Source organism: Chaetodon trifascialis, chromosome 16, assembly GCF_039877785.1.
Source record: "Chaetodon trifascialis isolate fChaTrf1 chromosome 16, fChaTrf1.hap1, whole genome shotgun sequence".
NCBI lineage: Eukaryota > Metazoa > Chordata > Actinopteri > Chaetodontiformes > Chaetodontidae > Chaetodon > Chaetodon trifascialis.
This window is the reverse complement of record NC_092071.1, coordinates 2,500,631-2,519,476: the sequence shown is the minus strand read 5'-3', so window position 1 is coordinate 2,519,476 and position 18,846 is coordinate 2,500,631. Positions and strand designations below refer to the sequence as shown.

Below are 18,846 nucleotides of genomic sequence, written 5' to 3'. Positions count from 1 at the left end.
CAACGGGAGAAGATAATTGCTAAATTGGAGCCGCGTATGTAAATGACATGTTCAACGCAAACACACCTGCAGGCCTCGGCCTCGAGAGAGGTGACGGTTTATGACGAGGTGCGGTAATAATGTAATAACAGTGATTATGTTCATGAGTTTAGATTGCATGGAGCCGCACTGTGACAGCAGCTGCTAACCCGTCCTGACTGTCATGGATCCGCAACTAAACATTAAATATGGTGACCTCATTAAAACGAGTTAATTTGTCCACTCAGCACCACCCACTAACAAGACCTGTACGTTACACCAGCACCTTGGCTTGGACGTACAGTAACATTTATTGCATAGTTTATTGTATACTTTTCAAATTCTGTACTATTATTTTATCTTTATCGTATGGTTGATCATCAGATCATCTGATGAATGTTAACACCCTAAATGAAAGAAAACACTGACGCTACTTATCTCAGCTCAAAGCCAGTGTGTCACACACTGCCCTTGTGTAGACCTACCTGTGTCAACAAATATGAGAGAACAACATTTCCCATGATGCCCAGCTCCACTGCAGACCCGCCCCCTTCGTTTGAATGGCAAGTTGTTTGTTTCAGTCCGACCAGCTGCTAACTATTCCAGTCGGAGAGCAAACATGGGGAACAGCGGACCTCTGCGCTGCCATTTAACAGGCCTGACAAGCTCCGGGAAGCTGGTGACTAATCCACTTCCGCTTTGTCTTCAAATTAAAAGTAGAGGGGTTGAAACCCTTATGTCTATGGTTGAAACGGTACGAAACTATTCTTAAAGCGTTTTCCCACTCAAACTAATATCTGGATGTGCCCAAAATATAGTCAGCATAATGTCGTCAGGGCCTCATCTGAGATGTTAGAAATAATGAGGTTAAGAGTCATAGTTCCACCCTGTTTTTTATTGAGTTTTTAAATTAGCTGTTAAATTGTAGGAGTCTTCCTTCAAAACAGCAGTAAGTGTTGAGAGAATAGTTCGACATTTTGAGGAAAAAAAAACTTAACTGCTGTGAAGAGAGTTAGATTATAGGATTGATATCGCTCATATTTGCGTGGTAAATGTAATAGCCAGCAAACTGGTTAGCTTATCTTAGCACAATGACGAGACACGGGGGGAAACGGGTACCTTGGTTCAATCTGACGGTAACACAGTGCACTTACTAGCACCTCAAAAGTCAAAAAGTAACATGTATATATCTCATTTGTTTCACCTGTACAAAAACTTTGGTGTAAAAACGTCAATTTGCGGTTTTATGGGTGATATGCCGGACTTCTCATCAGTTGCAACGCAACCATCTCAGCTCCTTGCTAAGACACTGGCGAAGCTAGCTGTTAGCTGTAACGTTAGCTTCGTATATAACGCTTTTAATCTACCCTATGTGTATATCTAACTGTCTGTCAGAGAGAAAATGAGTGCATCCTTCGGCATTTGCTGGCTATATATTCGTTTTATGAAGACTAGTGCTTAGTTCAGTGACTTCAATGCAGTTGAGGCCCAAACTCGGGCTAGCTAGAACTAGAAGCCACAATCTTGTACCAGAGGCTTTTATTTTGAAAACCTGCGACCAGAAGTGTGAGCGGTTCCGTTGCAGGTTTGACAGCAGGTCCGTTTTTACCTCTTTGCTTTCTTTATTCCACCCTGCCTCGCTCTTTCTTTCCCTATTTAACACGCCTTAGCCTGCCGTATGTGTGTATTTATTTATTTATGCATCTAATTTGAAAGTGTTTAGGTTTTTACATTTTAGCCGTTCCTCAAATGAGAAGACGTAAAAGATGGAGCTTCATATTTTAGAGCACAGCTTGAAAGTGGCGAGTATAGAGAAAGAGGGGATCCAGATTTGCACGCACGGATTAATAAAACTCGCTTTCTTGGCCTCCAAAACAAGGTATGTAACTTCCCAGACACGACACCTCATTCATGCTGGTTTGTGTGCTTGTCATGCCGCACGGGGCTGTCGGGGTTTGCGGGAAGGATCCGCTTGTTGTTCGCGTCTGAGCGACAAACGCCGGCGGCTGCACGGACTCGGTGCTCGGGCTGAAGGCAGAGGTGTTCGTCTCTGCTCCCGCTGGTTCCCGCAGGTGTGTTAACGCGTCCAAACGCAGCGCTGCGTGTTATTCTGAGAGCAGCTCGCGCCCTGCCACCAGTTTCCAGGCCTATCCTGCTTCTGTAGTGTCATTTTGTAGCTTTGTGCCATCTGTGGCTGGGTCGACGCCAGCGGGTGTGTGTGTGTGTGTGTGTGTGTGTGTGTGTGTGTGTGTGTGTGTGTGTGTGTATGTGTGTATGCATGCATGCATACATGTGTGTGTGTGCAGCCTGTTTTTCCTTCTCTCGGGGAAATTCTCACATGTTTGCAGCCAAACTTGGACGAGCAGCTTCTGCAGCACAGACTGTTTCCTGCTCAGCCCGAGGAAACTTTAATGGAACATCACAACGAGCCTTTGCACTTGTCATCGCTCTGCTGTGCAGCTTCTATCACCACCACACTCTGTTAACATTAGCATAAGCAAATTAGCTCACTTAGCTCACACCCTGGCTGTGTGTGAACTCCCTCTGTGCTCTGAAGTTACTGATAAACATCCATCCAGGTGACTGATTACCTGAGAGGATCTAAATGACCCTCTGGATGTTACTTAAATTGGGCTGCAGCTAACCAGTATTTGCATTATTGAATGTTCCTTTTTTGGATGAATGAACACATGATCTGTGCTGTTAAATGTCCAACAATAGTGAAAAATGCTTCAAATGTCTTGTTTTGTCCCCCCAAAAGTCCAAAATCCAATTATACAGCATGCAGGTTGCAGTGAAGAGCAGCTTATCCTGAACCAGAGGATGTTTGAAATGGGAAAAAAATGACAGAAACAGTTGCTTTAGGTACATTTCTGTCCATCGACGAATCAATCAACCACTTCATCTCTAAACTCCTGCACATGACCGTCAGCTCCTCGTGGCGTCCTCTCCTGTCTCAAACAGACTCTTTGGGTCGTGCAGTTACATAAAGTGAGAGTTAATTAGTGTGATCTTCTCCATGTGGGCACTTTGCAATCAGACCACATCATGCAGCTCCAGTGTGAGCTGATCTGTTTTGCTGGTGGGAAACAGCCTCCCACAGCCGCCACGGCCGCTGCACAAGTCCAGAAAGAGAAGCTGCAGAGCTGCACGTCGTGACACCAGCCTGGAAGATCATCTCGCATGGTCCTAATGTGCTCTTTGACTGCAAGCACCAGCAGAATCTCTCTTTAAATTGTCAAACACGTGTGTTGTGCTGCAGAAGTCGGTTTAGCAGAGGTGGAAACGCTGCATTCAGGGGATACCTGAGCTGCTGTCACTACCGGTTCCAGGATGGCCCTGTAAAAAGCGCCAGTGTCACCATCCAGATCAAATAAGACAGAGAAAGTTGCCTGGAAGCTCTTATTTACCTTAAATCATGTCTCTGAAACAACATCAGGGCTGCAGTTAACGATTATTCTCATCGTTAGTTAATCTGTTGATTATTTTCTGTGAAAAGTGTCAATCAGTGTTTCCCACAGCCCAAGACGACGTCCTCAAACGCCTCGTTTTGATTGCAACCTGACGACGTTCAGTTTACTGTTGCAGAGGAGTTCAGATTTTCCTTTTTTCCAATAATTTGATCTTTGTTTCAGTGTCAGAACTGAACTGGTTCAGCGTCACAGAGGAAGTAAACACACTGTAAGTGTGGTTCTGGTTTCCAGCTTTGATGAAGACTCTGATAAAAAGCTGTGAGGATGGTTTGAAGTGGTCCGTTCGGACGTCGTTTGTTCGTGTCCAGTCTGGTGTGAGAACGCTCTCGCTCTGAAGCACTGATGCTTCTTCATGTCTGCGTTTGGATATTAGCGAGTGAACCAGCGCTGAACAGCTGACTGTTAGTTCCTGCTTCTTCTCAGATCTCAAACTTCAGATTCGGTGTTTGGTTCAGATTCTGAGTCTTGGATGTCTGAGTGTCCTTTAATGCCTCTTGGTGCTTTGGTGGTGAAATAAGATGTTTGTGCCTCTTTTGTTGTGAGTTTCTCGTCCTTCTTACATCTTAACGTCCCCTCTGTGGAGCCAGTTCCTCCACCATGGATCCAGTAGCGACGCTTCTTCACTTTCAGCCATTTTTGTTGGTGTGGTGTGTAACCTGAACCCCCCCACCCCCAGTGTTTTGCAGCCTGACTCTGTTAACTTGCTCAGATTTTGCTGATTTGGTCATTTTTTTGTTTTGATAATTGTGCTTCTGTCACAGGGTGTTTTAATTTGAAAATTCACCAGATTCACCACACTGTTCCTGTGTCTGACTTCCTGTCTGGCTCCTCCTGCTCTGTGAAGATTGACACATCGTCCGTCAAACATAAAGTCAGCTCATATTCTCCTCAGAAATACGCTCACGAAACAGTTTTTACATCAAACCTTTTGTCTTGCTGAGTATTGTTTAAAAAATGTGGATATATGTTGTAATTGAATACCTGGATTTTACTTTTTAGCCTCTTTTAGGTCATTGTTTTGGTTATCCAGCAGCCAGAGAAGTGCTGATGATGAAATCTCCTCCTCATGAGTTGAATCCCCTCGCAGCTCTCAGATGAAATGGCGCAGTGCTAATCACTTAAAGCGCCGTGTGTCGGCCTCGTTTTGACGAACACGCCTCGTTGTGTCCGCGTGTCTCGCCATCCTCGCGGTGGAAACTCCTTTAAAGAGCCTCTGCGAAGTTCCTTACAAGCACGCAGAATGTGAGTCATGCAGGCGAAGTCCTCGCCGACAGCGTCTCTGTTGATCTGGATGAAGCACGGTCTCAGAATAAAGGAAGCCATGAAGCGGCGCTCGTAATGACGCCGTCGTGATTAGAGGAGCGTTAGAGGCGCTCGTCAGCCCGACGTCCCGGCTCTGAGAAATCACACTTCGAGTCAAAGCCTCTCCGGCAGCTCGTTTGATTGTCAGAGGAAACGCTGCTTGAGTCTTTTCTGTTGCTCCCTTGTTGTTTTTCACACCTTTCAGCCAAATATGACGCGTGAGCCTTCAGCAGCCGGCCTGCACAGACGTGATTATCACAGCAGTGTCGAGAGCGCTGGTTTCCACAAAGTCTGCTGGATGTGACTTCAGGCTGAATTATGTCCTCGTGTCCAGTGTCCTTCACCACCTCGGAGCATCAAATCTCGACTCAGGCAGAAAAATAACCGTCACATGAAGGATTTCAGAAAAACGCTGCTTTTAACACAATTAAAGGAAACACAAGTTCTGTCTGAACGCAAGCAGCTGTACAAGAACTCCAAATTTGTCTGAATTTGGCAAAAAAAAAGGATTTGAATTAGTCAAACATCTGCAAGTTCAGCATTTTTTGCAGTAGCAGCTGCAAAGTGTTAGCTAGCCTGTGTGTTTGCAAAGGTGCCGGAAAGGCCAGAACCCCGATCAACCAATCAGTGTCTTCAGCTCGTCAGACCGTAATCAGACCGGACAAACGTGCTGGATCCTGAGGGATCATGAATCTGATCCATCAAACGGCCATCAGAAGCAGAAGAAGCTTATCGTTAACGAGGTGGATCAGATCATTGGTTTGATGTAGACTTTGGGTGATGTTTGTAGGTCATAACTGCATGTGTGCGTGTCTTAAAGCGCCTCTCGGCTGTTCAGCTTCCTCTCAGGGTTTCACTGACGAGCCTCAGATTCAGTGTGAAACGCTGAAGGAGAGTTTAGGAGGCGACGCTGCAGTCGAGCGCTGCTGTCGGCAGCCGTCTCCTTCCTCCTGCAGACGGTCTGATGTGTCATGGACGCTTCAGGCGCTCGCCGTGAGCCGGGACAGACGGCTTATGTCTCCCGCCTCCTGGAGGATCTCTCTTGTCCTTCTGTTTGATCACTGCTGTCTCCTGTCTTTCCCATTCAGGTGCAAGTTTTTCAGCCTGACAGAGACTCCGGAGGACTACACCATAATCGTGGACGAGGAGGGCTTTAAAGGTGGGCCTCGCTCTGCAGATCTCTGTGGCAACCGCAGATCGGGCGGCAGGCGGGGATCACGTTGCGTAATCCGTGATCCTCTCCAGCGCCGCGTGGCTTCAGCTGCCAGTGTTTGAGCACGCTCTGTCATTACGGACGCCAGGCCGAGCCGCCGCTCGCAGGGTTGTGTGGTCGGCCGGCGGACTGAATCCATGTCATTACACACCTTTTAGACGGCGGCTGTGTGTTGACCGGCTCAGTTTTCTGCTCTTTAAAGTGAGAAACTCAAACATCAGATATGATTTTAAACACGTTTCTGACGTGACGTTCGCTGATGTCTGACAGGTGTCACACCGTCCAGCCGCTGATTAACAGCAGCTCATTAAAGCAAACATGCCGTAAATGTTTGTTTAAATTATTAAATATCTGCTGTACGTTAAAAGTTGTTCATTAACTGAAGACTGAAGTTGAGTTTGGCTAATAATTAAAGGCCTCTGCTACACCTGCTGCAGCGCTGTTAGATGTTCAACACTTCAGAGCTGATCTCTACCTGCGGTTAGCTAACGTTAGCCACCATGAGCTAAGTGCGCAGCAGCAAAAAGCCCTGAACGTGTTTCATCTCTGACCTGTTTGCTGCTTCTGTCTCAGTGTTTCAGTTTTGGATGAAGAGCAGGTTTAGCTCACATGTTTTTCTCTTTCTCAGTGAACTGACTTTTAAATAAACCGCAGAAGACGTCTGGACGGCACGGCCTGAAAAGTCTAACGCAGAGGCCGTGAATAATATCATACTTCCTATAACTCCAGGCAATAAAAAGGCATTGGCAATAGAGCTCGATATTTAGTAGAAAAGTATGCGTGTAAAAGATGAAGAGGAACTGAAATACAGAAATGAGGAAGGAGCGTAGCTCATGCTCATTACTCAGCCAAACTTCTCTGTTTGCTCTCAATTTATTCCAAACTGATGTCCAAAAATGTTTGATTACTGGAGCATTTTTCCCTCTGAAGCGCTGAAGGCGTTGAGTCTGAAGTAAATCACTCTGTGTGCTAAAGAGGGGGATCTGCGTTCTCATTGGTTCATTTTGTGCTTCCTCTCTCGCTCTTTCTGACGCGACTGTCCGTCCTTTCCCAGAGCTGCCTCAGTCAGAGCACATCAGTGTCGCTGACGCCACGTGGTTGGCCCTGAACGTGGTGTCAGGGGGCGGCAACGCCTCCAACTCGCAGCCCATCGGAGTCACCAAGATCGCTAAATCGGTCATCGCGCCGCTGGCCGACCACAACATCTCTGTTTTCATGCTGTCGACGTATCAGACCGACTTCATCCTGGTGAGTTTGAACCTTCCAGCTCGGCTTCTGTCAGAGATTGTGTGTGTTGTCGCAGGTTGAACCGGATCCTGGTCCAGCTGAACTCATGCAGAGTCTGAATGCAGCTCATCCCCATGGAGGGCGGCCATCTTTAATCCTTCGCCAATCTTCAGATTTAGTTCAGTCTCTGTTGTTATTTCTCTTTCCAGTTCACGCGTTTCAAATACTATTGATTAAAAACTGTCCTGAAGTGAACAAACTGATGGATCAAAGTTAAATTTCTCCTCCAGCGTTTCTGATAATCAACGCTCTGTTCATCCAACGTCCGTTTAAACTGATCTGAGTTCAGCCTGCGCTGTTTGCTGCACGCAGTTTTAATGAACGTTGGCAAAACGTCAGCTTCAAAATAAAAACGGCGCCACGTGTGAGATCTCGATGCTTCTCGTGTGAATCAGCGACAGTCTGAAATGTTTGCTTTGCGTTAGCGGTGAGTTAAAAGAGCTCCGATAAGAACCGAGCAGAGCGAACATGAGGCGGAAACGTGTTTGAACGCCACTCAGGAATGGCGGAGTCCGCCACCAACAACAGAAAAGTCCTATATAGAGACATAAAGCATGTAGCGTCACATCGTCGCACATCATTGATTATCACATGTTCGCACTTTAGAAGCTGATCATTCGTGTTCGTTGATCGGCGTCACGGCGAGCTTTAACAGCTGTATTATTTGTCTCTTATGTAACCTCTGGCTTCACCGTTGTTCACGTCCGACATGAAAAAGCAATAAGTGCAGACACAGTGAAGCATCCGCAGCCGCTCCCGCTTCGATCGAGGAGGAATCCTCTCATGCCGAAGCCTTCTGGCCACAGGGAGTGTCTCTTTATTGCCTCGCTCCGGTGGAAAACAAGGTCTTCTGAGCGGCTCTGGCATGTTTATGAAAATGAAAGAAAAAACCTGCGTCCACGTTGAAAGTCTGTTACGTAACGAGGATCAGCAGCTCAGCCTCTCGCTGGAATTCCAGGTATCGTTTGGGCTCGTTTCTGCCTCCACACCGGCCGCCGCCACTGCCCACAACCCAAGTTATTGGTAAAAAGAGGCTGCGCTCGCCCTGCCGCCGCCGCCCACCGCCCGTCTTTGTCTCGCGCCGCGTCGGATCGTGTTACAGAGTCTGTTTGTGGACCAGAAGACACGGCGGCTTAAGACGTGTGTGTTTCACTGTGAGTACCTTTTGTTACGTAAAGCGGTAAATCCTGACCCACATGTTGAATGCACTCATTTAGACGGCGCCATAAGTATATCCTGACTGAGCAGCTCAGAGCGGCGTCTCACCAGCAACACACGCACACAGAAAGAAGTTCAGCTGAAGTCACGGCTGTGGAGTTTCAAACAGGAAATGCTCCTTTTCTGTGGACTTTGTTTTGTTTTCCATTAATTTCCTTGAACTTTGCTGGACGTGCTGTCTTCGCAGTCCTCCGACAGACACGAGCGACCTTCTGACCTCCGGTTTGCACGTTTTGTGGGTTGAAGTGAAACTTTCACTTCCTGTTTATCTTCATGCTGCTCTCAGATCTAAATGAAAAACTTTCTCCGCTGTAGTTTTATTTCCTGCTTTTTATTGCCGCGCTGAGACTCAAGCTCTCGCCTCTGACTCTGTCTGCTTGTGTTTTATTGTCTTTCGTTCTGTTAAATTTGAAATGATTGTGTTTTCTTGCTCTTTTTTTAATGCTGCTTTGCTGAATTCATCCGCCTCTTGTGTTTCAGAGGTGTTCTGCTCGCAGTGATGTAGCTCATATTCTCCAACTCGCAGCCTTTCATCATAACAGCACTCAGTGAGATTCATGCTGTCCTTCGCTGTTTGACCTCCTCCGCCGTGTCTTTGCGCTCAGGTTCGAGAGCGAGACCTGCCGATGGTCATGCACACGCTGTCTTCCGAATTCACGTTGCTTCGGGTGGTCAACGGAGAGACCGTCGCTGCTCACAATCTGGGAGTCACCAACGGTTTCGTGAAGCCAAAACTTGGTAAGCGTAAAAAAAGGAGTGTTTTCATAACGTGCATCAGATTCAGAATGAGCAGATAAATCATCAGACATGAAATATATTGTCTTCGAGCTGTGAAGTCCAAAAGTGTCGCCATCTACATGTACTGAAAGAGCAAGAAGTACAGTATTATGCAGAATAATGTCTATTAAAGTAAAATCTTGCAGTAATATACAATAATACATCACATTTATTAGGTGATTAGTGTTCAGTGTGTGAATTCAAGCTTCAGACAAAGCCATGCTGTCTTTCACAGTGTGTTTGAATCACGTGCTCTTGTTGCCGTTTAGACCTTTTTTTAATTAAACACGTCTCGCCCGTGTCGCTGCCTCCGAGCCCTCATGTGCTCCATCGCTGTTGTCTTTCAGTGCCCCGTCCCATCATTCACCCCTTATCTAGCCCCAGCAACATGTTCTGCGTGACCAGCCTGGACCCAGACACACTGCCCTCTGTAGCCACGCTGCTCATGGACGTCATGTTTTACTCTGGAGGGTAAGAATCGGCTCGTCTTATCTTAAAAAGGGACGCGGACAAAGGACGTTTCTGTTTGTGCTGTTTGATGAGTTCGAGCTTTCAGAACGACTCTGAGCGGAAAGTGAAAGGATTCAGTGTGTGAACACGAGGAGTCCTGGAGGATGTTACCTGTAGTGTGTGTTCACCCTGGGGCCATGCTAGCTGTGCTTCTCTCTGAACGGCCCTTGTTTGGTCCAAAACAGACAACAGAAACCACAAAATCTGTCCATTCCTGTCTGCAGAGGATCAATCCTGATCACTTTGGCTGTTGACTGCAAAACTAGTCAGATTCACATCAGCCTCTGCTTTGCTTTGAGTGCTAATTAGCTAATGGTAGCACGCTAGCCTGCTTTAATACAGCAGTGACGGCGGTAAACGTCATACCAGCTATTACCTAGACTGGGAGCATGTTAGCATTTAGCTTGAAGTTTAGCCTCAGAGTGCTGCTAGCTGTAGTTCATTATTCATGCATGTTATTTTAAGCATGTGTTTAACTTGTATAAAAGAAGTGTGTGCGATGAGATAAGCTTGAAAATCTGCAAAGATTTGTTTATTTCTACACAACGCAGAACGTTTCCGTCATCACTTGTTGACCATTAGCCAGATGTTTGACACCACACTGACCGTCGCTGCTTCCTCTCCAGGCCGAAGGAGCCCGGAGCATCCAGCGAGGACTCCAACCACATCCGCTTCTTCTCCTTCTCCCTGATCGAGGGCTACATCTCTCTGGTCATGGACGAACAGACGACTCAAAGGTTGAGTGGCAGAAATCACTCGTTTCGCAGCAACGTGCTGAAAGTCGCTGCTGCGTAATTAAGCACCCTTGCTCTTTCAAGATGTTGTTTTGTTAGTTGAGAGCTGCATAAACATAATGTTTCTGCAGGGGAAACAGATTTATGATTGCTGTTTGAGGGGGCGATTAGCTTGTTGCTAAGCGATAGCAGAGCAGTTGCTTATATAGAATCTGCTTAAGTCACAGTGGGGTTCAGTGTGACTCATTTACTCTCCTCTGCGTCCCCTCTTTCTCACAGCAGACGCTCTAATTAAGCAGAAAGGCCAAAGAGGAAAGAACCCCGAGCAGCCGCAGATCTGTTACCACGTTAGCGTCTGATCGTAGATCGGCCATTCATAATGAGGCGTCCCTTATGTGGGCCAGTAATGTCTTCAAGCCATGCGGAGGTAAAATAAGGTGGACCGAACTTTCGCTGTGTTTTTAAAGTTCATATTTTGCTGCTGCAGCATGTAGGTCAGCCTCGTCCCCACGTTTATGTAAGACCTAATGCGCTGCCTTAAAGGAATGGGTCACCCACTTCACTCTGCTTTACAATGGATCTCTTATTCAGCGCAGAGGCTTGAACAGCAGCAGCACGATTCACCTGCTCATGTTCATCTCAGCGGCTAACAGTTAGCTTCCTCCGCTAACAGTATCTGTTACTTGTGCCAGGTGAGCAAAACAGAGAGGTGCTTTCAGGTGGACTGAGGCGCTGCATGGTATCTGAAGATGAGAAACTCATTTATTTGTCATTGAAAAGGTTTTAATACATGTTAATCACATTTCCTGTGTTCTCTGAAAGCAGATCAGAGACCAAAAAGGACTTTTTTTCATATTCCGGGTCACAGGATGGCGCCCCCTGTCTGTGCGTTAGTTATCCATGAAACTCTTTGCACATAGGCAGTAAAACCATCATTTGTACAGCAGTAACACTGTGGACACATCCTGTGTCACTGAACGAGCTACAAAACATCCATCAGAGACACACTGCTAATGAATGTTTGCAGGCTAGCGGGCTAATTAGCTCTGTCACACACTGAAAGGTTTAAAAACACATGATCTTAGACGCTAAATGGCTCCGTCATTGGCGACAGTTAGCATCACGGGTTTGTTTTGTCTCACTGTCCCTGCCGGTCCAGCTGTCAATCAAACACAGGTAAACTCCCACACAGGCTGTGAAGCTAAAGGAGCTTTTTTGATTTTAAAAATCAATTTAAAAATCACTTTGACATGATTTATGCTGCAGAAACTGAACGTCTCACAGGTCGCATAAACCAAACTGTTATATTTATATGAATCTGTTCATTTCCTTGTGCTTTGTCTTCATGAAGGTTTCCAAACAACGTCCTCTTCACCAGCGCGTCTGGTGAGCTGTGGAAAATGGTTCGTATCGGGGGACAACCTTTAGGATTTGGTAAGTCACTACAGGCAATGTGATGGTAAATTTAACAGTCACAGTGTCAGAAATATGCTCAAACTACAGACGAGGGCTGTAGCACAGATGCTACTGAGGCATGATGCGTTCAGGTGCTCTCTGCTGCTTTTAGAGGATTCTTTCTGCAGCTGTCTGGATCAGACCTGACGAGCTGAATCAGAAAACATCTGCTCAGCTGGTGTTGATTGGTGCTGCCTGCCCGTCTGCTCCAAACAGGCCGCTCACAGAGTGAATACACAGAAAGTGAAGTTATAGTCAGTGATCCTCAGAGAAAGTTGGAAAAAATACTTCCTAAGTTTTATTTTTAGCAGCTGTTTTAGCAGCTGTTGAAAATGTTCAAGTGACATTTCCACTTTGTGCAAATGTCACATTAAAGCTTTCATGGTGAGTTATGTTAAATGTCACATTATTTATACTAACAGCATGTAATGTCAGTTTTGTGCTTGTACTCGTTAAACTGGTCTGGATCCGGTGTTGGATCTTGTGCTGCAGTGATTCCTGAACAGGAGTAGGTGGAAAGACTGTGGAGCAGCAGAAATGATGATTTGTTAAAGTAAAATACTCACATATTTATGTTTAGGATGAAATAAAGCTGCAAATTGGTGTTAAAATCTTCAGTGTTTCCTATAACATTAAATATTTCTGACAAAATTAGAAACAATTAAAGCTGAAGTTCAGGAAAATCAATTTAACTTTAATTAATTAAGAGTTTAACACTCAAAACGAACTAAGCCCAAAACTGTCATCATGATCTGATTCAAATATCCCCGAATCCTGATTGGTGCATGGAGCCATGTGACCTCAGCCCCGCCCACTTCCAGCCAGTAAAAAGAGCACTTTTTTAGGTCCGACGTTGGGGATCGCTGCTGTAAAGCCTGAATACACATTCATTCACCATAACTGGATCAATCAGTAACGTAGAAAATGAATGTGTTGCAGATGAGTGCGGCATCGTGGCGCAAATATCGGAACCTCTGGCAACGGCTGACATTCCAGCTTACTACATTAGTACCTTCAAGTTCGACCACGCCCTGGTAAGATGTCACATGTCCGTCGATAGCTACTGTTACGACTCAACAGGCTGTTTGTAGTCACGTGGCATTAAATTCAGACGGAGGGCAGGAAGTAAAAACTGCATTGGACGAGATGGAGGAAAGACAAAAGTCTTTCTTGTTAGCGGTTCTTGACGTTAGCGCTGCGGTACTCAACGTTGATGTTTACGTTACAGCTGTTTACTAGGCTAACCGTTTGCAAAGGTCCAATGAAACGCGTTGATCGTCTGGAAACAAAACAGGGTTTATGTTCAGCTGTCTTGTGTGAAGCTGTTAACACTGATTTAACAGCTGTTGGTCGTGTTGCTTGTAGCTGTTACTTAAAATCTATCACCATAGATTTAAAACGAAAGCTAATGTTACACCATTAGCCGACTCGGCTTCTCCCGACGACAGACAGTTAACGATATATTTTCTGACATTTTTCGGTCGATTTCCTTCATTTTTCACCCTTGTGAACAACAACTTTTGGTACTCAATAAAACCTCCTCGTGGTTTCTTGGTTTGAACAATTGAAGCAGTTGTAAACAACACAAAAAATAGGCATTTTGAGCGTGTGCTATGCAGAAAATCACTTCCTGCCCTCCATCTGCAGTTCACGCCACAACAAAAGAGTGACGTGACATCATCTGAAAACATCCTTCCTGGTTCTCCAGTGTGAGAACTCGCTGCTCTTCCTGATTTTACATTCGAATAAATTTAAGAAATCTTTTGTTATTTACTGATGTTTTAAAGGTAATGTTTAGTCAGGCCTAATTTGCTGCCTTCAGAGGCTCATGAAACCTCGTTTGCTCTCCAGGTTCCTGAAGAAAACATCCAAAGCGTGATCGGAGCTCTGCGGACCAAGAGCACGGCGCAGTGAGGGGGGGGGGGCGACGGAAACGACCGTTCTCAAAGTCATTTCGTTCAGACGTTCATCACGCCCGCAAAGCGCCAAGTTAGCGGACTTATGAGGATCGGCTCTGAAAGGACGGGATGTAACCACGGAGCGCGGGTGGCGGCGTGGCGGCGTGCTCGGGATGCCTTCGGTGCTCGGTCTTTTCCCTCCTCCACCGCCTGCTCTGGTAGTTGTTACTTTAGTTTACCAGACTGAATATGTTTCTTTTCCTCTCTAAAGCTGCTTCTTCCCACTCCCTGACCCTCATGAGCACCATACTGTATTAGTTACATAATTCCTCTCATGGAAGGATGACGAATGTACTCTCAAAAACGAAAGAAATATTATATATATACACGTATATGTACACATATACGTGTATATATATACACATGTGTATATGTATCTCAAGCTCTCCATCTTTTTTCCTTGTGTTTGTTTTAGTTTTCCACAGGTCATTTCTCAGTGCCAAGATGTTTGAATGCCTAAACCGATGCCTTTGTCAAAATACTGTTCATGTGTGCAATTGAAGGAGACAATTTCGGAGACGGCTGGCGGCGAGCGGCCGCCCGGCTGAGAAATGCGGTGTGTTTTTCTGCTTTTAGTGGCTGTGGAATGAGTTTTAATCACAGCGACGATGTGACTGCTGGAGTCCTGGAGGTTAAATTCACGTTTGGTCTGGATGAGGAAATATTCTGTCTTGTGTTTTAAAAAGATTCGTTCACCCTGTGAGCAACATGAGGGAGTTTTCTGAGCGATTCGTCGGCCTGCAGGCTCGTCATGTGACCTTAATCAATGACCTCACGTTTGATTAATTTATCAATCGATCGTCTGCACGATGCAGCTTCTTAAAAGCAAACGTTTGCTTGCTTCTCTCAGTTTTACACTAAGTTTAAAATAAGCTGCTTTAGCCTCCAGTAAATTGTTTTATGCAGATATTCAAAGTTCCCAGAGGATGAGCCCTCCTGATATATGTATCTAGCGCCACCAGCAGGTCAAAGTTCTCATTTATCTATGGTGAAGAGAAAGTTTGGTTTGTGTCCAAACACCTTTGTTTGTGGTGATTATTTGCATGTTAGCATGTTAACGCTAACGTTTTGAATAAACATAACCTGCTAAACTTTAGCATGTTAACATTGTTTTTTTTTTTAGGAACAGCTGAAGAAAGTTATGTTCATAAAAGCTTTTCTTTCGTGGGTCACAGGCTGGTTTCCACCTCACAGGATCCTGCTAAATTAAATAAATAAAATAATGATTTCTGCTGGTGCCAAAATAATAACCATACAGCTAGCTTAGCATTAGCTTAGCTTAGCATAAACACAGGAAACGAAGGACAACTGCTAGCCGTGCCGCCCACCAGCACATCGAAGCTGTTTGTTTTTTGTTTATTTGCTGCTCATGTTGCTCTCAGCGTGAACCCGCTGATGATGATGATGGTGATGATGATGAAGATGTTTGCATCTACAATAGTAATAAATTACTGAGCCACTTTGACAATGTACTAGAATAATGACTGAGTGCAAGCGTGCTAAACATAAGCTAAGGTTCACACAGGGACGGAACGGGTCCCTCCAGGCCCTGGTGTCCGTTCTGGTCTTGAAGCCGCCCCTCCCCCGCCCCGGTCTGCACTTTAATGCAGGTTTCAGCCCCACAGGCCTGCTGTACTGATGTGAAAACGAGGGGGGGGCTATTTACTTTACAAAGATCCAGTCCAGATGGGGAGATTTCTGTTGGTCTCAAGCATTTGGTGATCATGTTTCTTTCTTTTCTCTTTTGTTTTCCACGACAGCTTGCACCTAACAGCGACCTTTCTTCTGATCAGACGCGATTAGCAGAAACTGTGTTTATCAGTGTTAAAACATGAGGACGGCGACGTTTCTGATTCCATTTCAAAGAAAAAAACCTTGAAATTTTCATTTGGAGCTTCTTGTGTGGAAAAATAAACAAGCTTTTCTTTTCTTTTTCTTTCTTTTTTTTTGGAGTTGTTGAGTTTTCACCGATGTGTCATTTTTACTGTCTTTACTTAACAACGGGGATTGTCCTCTCACTGTTATTTGCTCCCAGTGTGTACTTTCATCAATAAACTGGTGACATCTCTGCCCAGTGTGTCGTCAGAGCCTCAGCGTCATGCCGCTTTCTCCTTTTTACTACACTGCAGTTCAGAGGTAAATATAGTACATTTTAATTTTGGCAGATTTCGTCACTTTTACATTAAGATTTCTACACATATTTATTTTTTAATAAAAATTTAACTGCCCATCAGTTTGTACAAGCTCAGCTGAAACGATCAGTCTACCAAACGATTAGTCAGTGGGCATAAAATTAATTGGAAACTTGTTTCCAGCTTCACAAATGTGAAGATCTGCTGCTTTTCCATTTAATTACTTAATTTAATTCTAATTTATTTGTAATAATTATGAGGTTTGGACCGTTAGTTGGATAAAACAAGCATTGTGAAGGTCTCACTTTGGGTAGGTGTGATGACATTTCTCACTACTTTCAGAATTTTTCAAACCAATCGATGAACAGAAAATAAGCATCATGATCCAGGATGAAGATAATCATTAGCTAACACGCTCTGGCACACTGAAGCTGCAGCGTGTTGATCGTACTGAACCAAGCGAGGACGTGTTTTCCTGCTTAACTCTCAGCTGCCACACTGAGGTGTAACAGCAGCCGGTTCAGTGTGATTTTAATCATACCTTGAGGTGAAAACACACCTGTAGGTCTCACCTGTGCGTCTGTCGGCCTTCACTGATTCTCCTGCACACAGCAGATGGACGACAGCGGGGAGGACTGCAGGTGTATCAGCTGTCTGTATTATCTGACCTGAGTAAACAAAGCAGAGAACAGTCAGGAACCTGTAGCCTCCACATGGAGGAGGAGGAGGAGGAGGAGGAGGAAGGCCGCTCCAGCTGCAGAGCAGGAGGTTAAAGGAGCTCGCACAGTATGTTTGTGTTTTCTCTCATCATGATCATCTTTCTTCTTACATAATCGTCTTCAGTTCAACTCTGAGGGTCAGCGACTCGTCAGCGAAGGCTTCTGATTACCTGCAGGGCTCCAAGTAATAGATTACATTTACTGTCATCAACGAAACCAAGGAGCTTGTTCGTTTACTTGTAAAAATGGGCGAAACAAAGTATTTTCACACGTTATGGTAAAGATTAGCGTTACTGTACCTCAACACAGGTTTAAATAAAGGTTGCATCAAGTACAATTTTAACATACTTGGACTCATCATTCCTTTATTCTTGTACTGCATTACAGTTCAGAGGGACATATTGTACTTTTCACCTCGCTACATTTATTTGACATTTCTTTTTACATATGCTTAAATGATATGATGCAGTACTGTACTGCTAATATACTTAACAGTGTAACTAAGTACTGTCATTAAGTGCAGTTTTGAGGTACTAGTACTTTACTTGAGCTAAAAGAAGGATATTGGACTTACATTGACTAGGCGACGCAAACGGGACTCCAGATCAACCATAATGTTGCTCCGTAGCTTCTACACGGCTGTAAGATAAATTAGCAAGTTAGTTAACAAATTTCCCACATTGCGATATTTTTTTTTCTAGAATGGTGAAGGCATGACCCGCCCTGCTTTGCCTCTTATCCTGATACTCTCACCCTGACTCCACCCAATCATCACTCCTCATGCCTAGACCTGACAGCCAAACCAAAAAGGCGATGAGCGCTAGCCAATCAGAGGTAGAGTAGGCTGGGGTATGCCTTCGCCATCCTATGAAAAAAATGTCATATCAGCTTAAAAGGTGACGATATGTCACTGTGTTTACAATTTGTTTCTGCTGCCCCCAAGTGGCCAAAAAGACAAATGCAGATGTAAAGCTACATCGATGAGAAAGTGTTCGCACATCAACAGACCCATCTCCATGGCAACTGAGTGAACTACATCCAGGGATGGTTTTGAGCCCAGAAATAAAGATGAAGAGTTCAGAGGAAGTTCATCGAACCGTCAGCTGATTCGTGTGAGCCGGTTTTCCTTTGCTCGCTTTAAAGAGAAGCGAGCAAAGAGTGAATTTAAAGATTGTGTCAAACATTTTAACACTCAACCCGACCAGCTGGAAAATGTCATGAATAAAATCTGGATTTGACTGTCGTCCATGTGCTCTGACGTCCTGCCAGGCGTGCTGATCACAGGTCAGATGTTTTACGCTCACTCAGTAGTTCTGTCATAAATACGTTTCCATCCCCTCCGAGGGCCCGCCAGCTGTCACGATGATGAACGGCCCCAAACAGTAAGAGCAGGTTTACTGCCCTCAGACACTCACTGGACTGTCAGACTGAACCTGGAGGTACTCACATCCTGTACTTCAGTGAAAGTACTAATACAACACTACAAAATAAATGTGACTGTGATACTGTTACAGATTATTCTTCAGCCTGCTCATAGACACACTGCACATCTCTGCATGATCAATGGCGCTCTGATCAAAGGTCTCACTGAGCTGCTCAGTTACAGTATTTTAGGATCCCTTTAGTTCGATTTACTAAAGAGGTTAATGAGTTTTAAGGTGCAAAACTCCTTTATGCAACAACCAAACTGACTGAAAATGCTGTAAATTACTCAATCAAATGCTCAGTCCTCAGAATGCAGCTAACACACGTTAGCACGTTTCAGTGCTCATTAGAAAGAGTGCAGCTCACAGAATCAATGCAAAATGAGTTTAAAGTGTGTGAAGTGGTGATTACTTCATTAATAGACATTTAAATGAGCGGATTTCAGAGGAGTTTGAAAGCATTATGAAAATATGGTTTCTTACTGGTGTTTGTGTAAATCTGAGTCACTGCAGACTTGATGAAATGACTTCCTGTTTGTCAGCAGTATTTCATCACCTTATATTTATATACAGACACCTACAATGAAGCTTCAAACTCAAAGTACATTTACAAACACACAGATGAT

General features: G+C 44.8%; 1 protein-coding gene across 1 annotated transcript; it reads left to right on the top strand.

Moving 5' to 3' along the window:
* Window positions 1–1,559: 1,559 nt before the first annotated feature.
* Window positions 1,560–16,019, top strand: castor2 (cytosolic arginine sensor for mTORC1 subunit 2). The gene is made up of 9 exons (XM_070983216.1): window positions 1,560–1,897; window positions 5,882–5,952; window positions 7,061–7,254; window positions 9,117–9,249; window positions 9,636–9,759; window positions 10,425–10,535; window positions 11,884–11,966; window positions 12,927–13,021; window positions 13,839–16,019. The coding sequence occupies exons 1-9, from the start codon at window positions 1,785–1,787 to the stop codon at window positions 13,899–13,901; spliced, it is 987 nt and encodes a 328-aa protein (XP_070839317.1). The 5' UTR covers window positions 1,560–1,784; the 3' UTR covers window positions 13,902–16,019.
* Window positions 16,020–18,846: the final 2,827 nt, after the last annotated feature.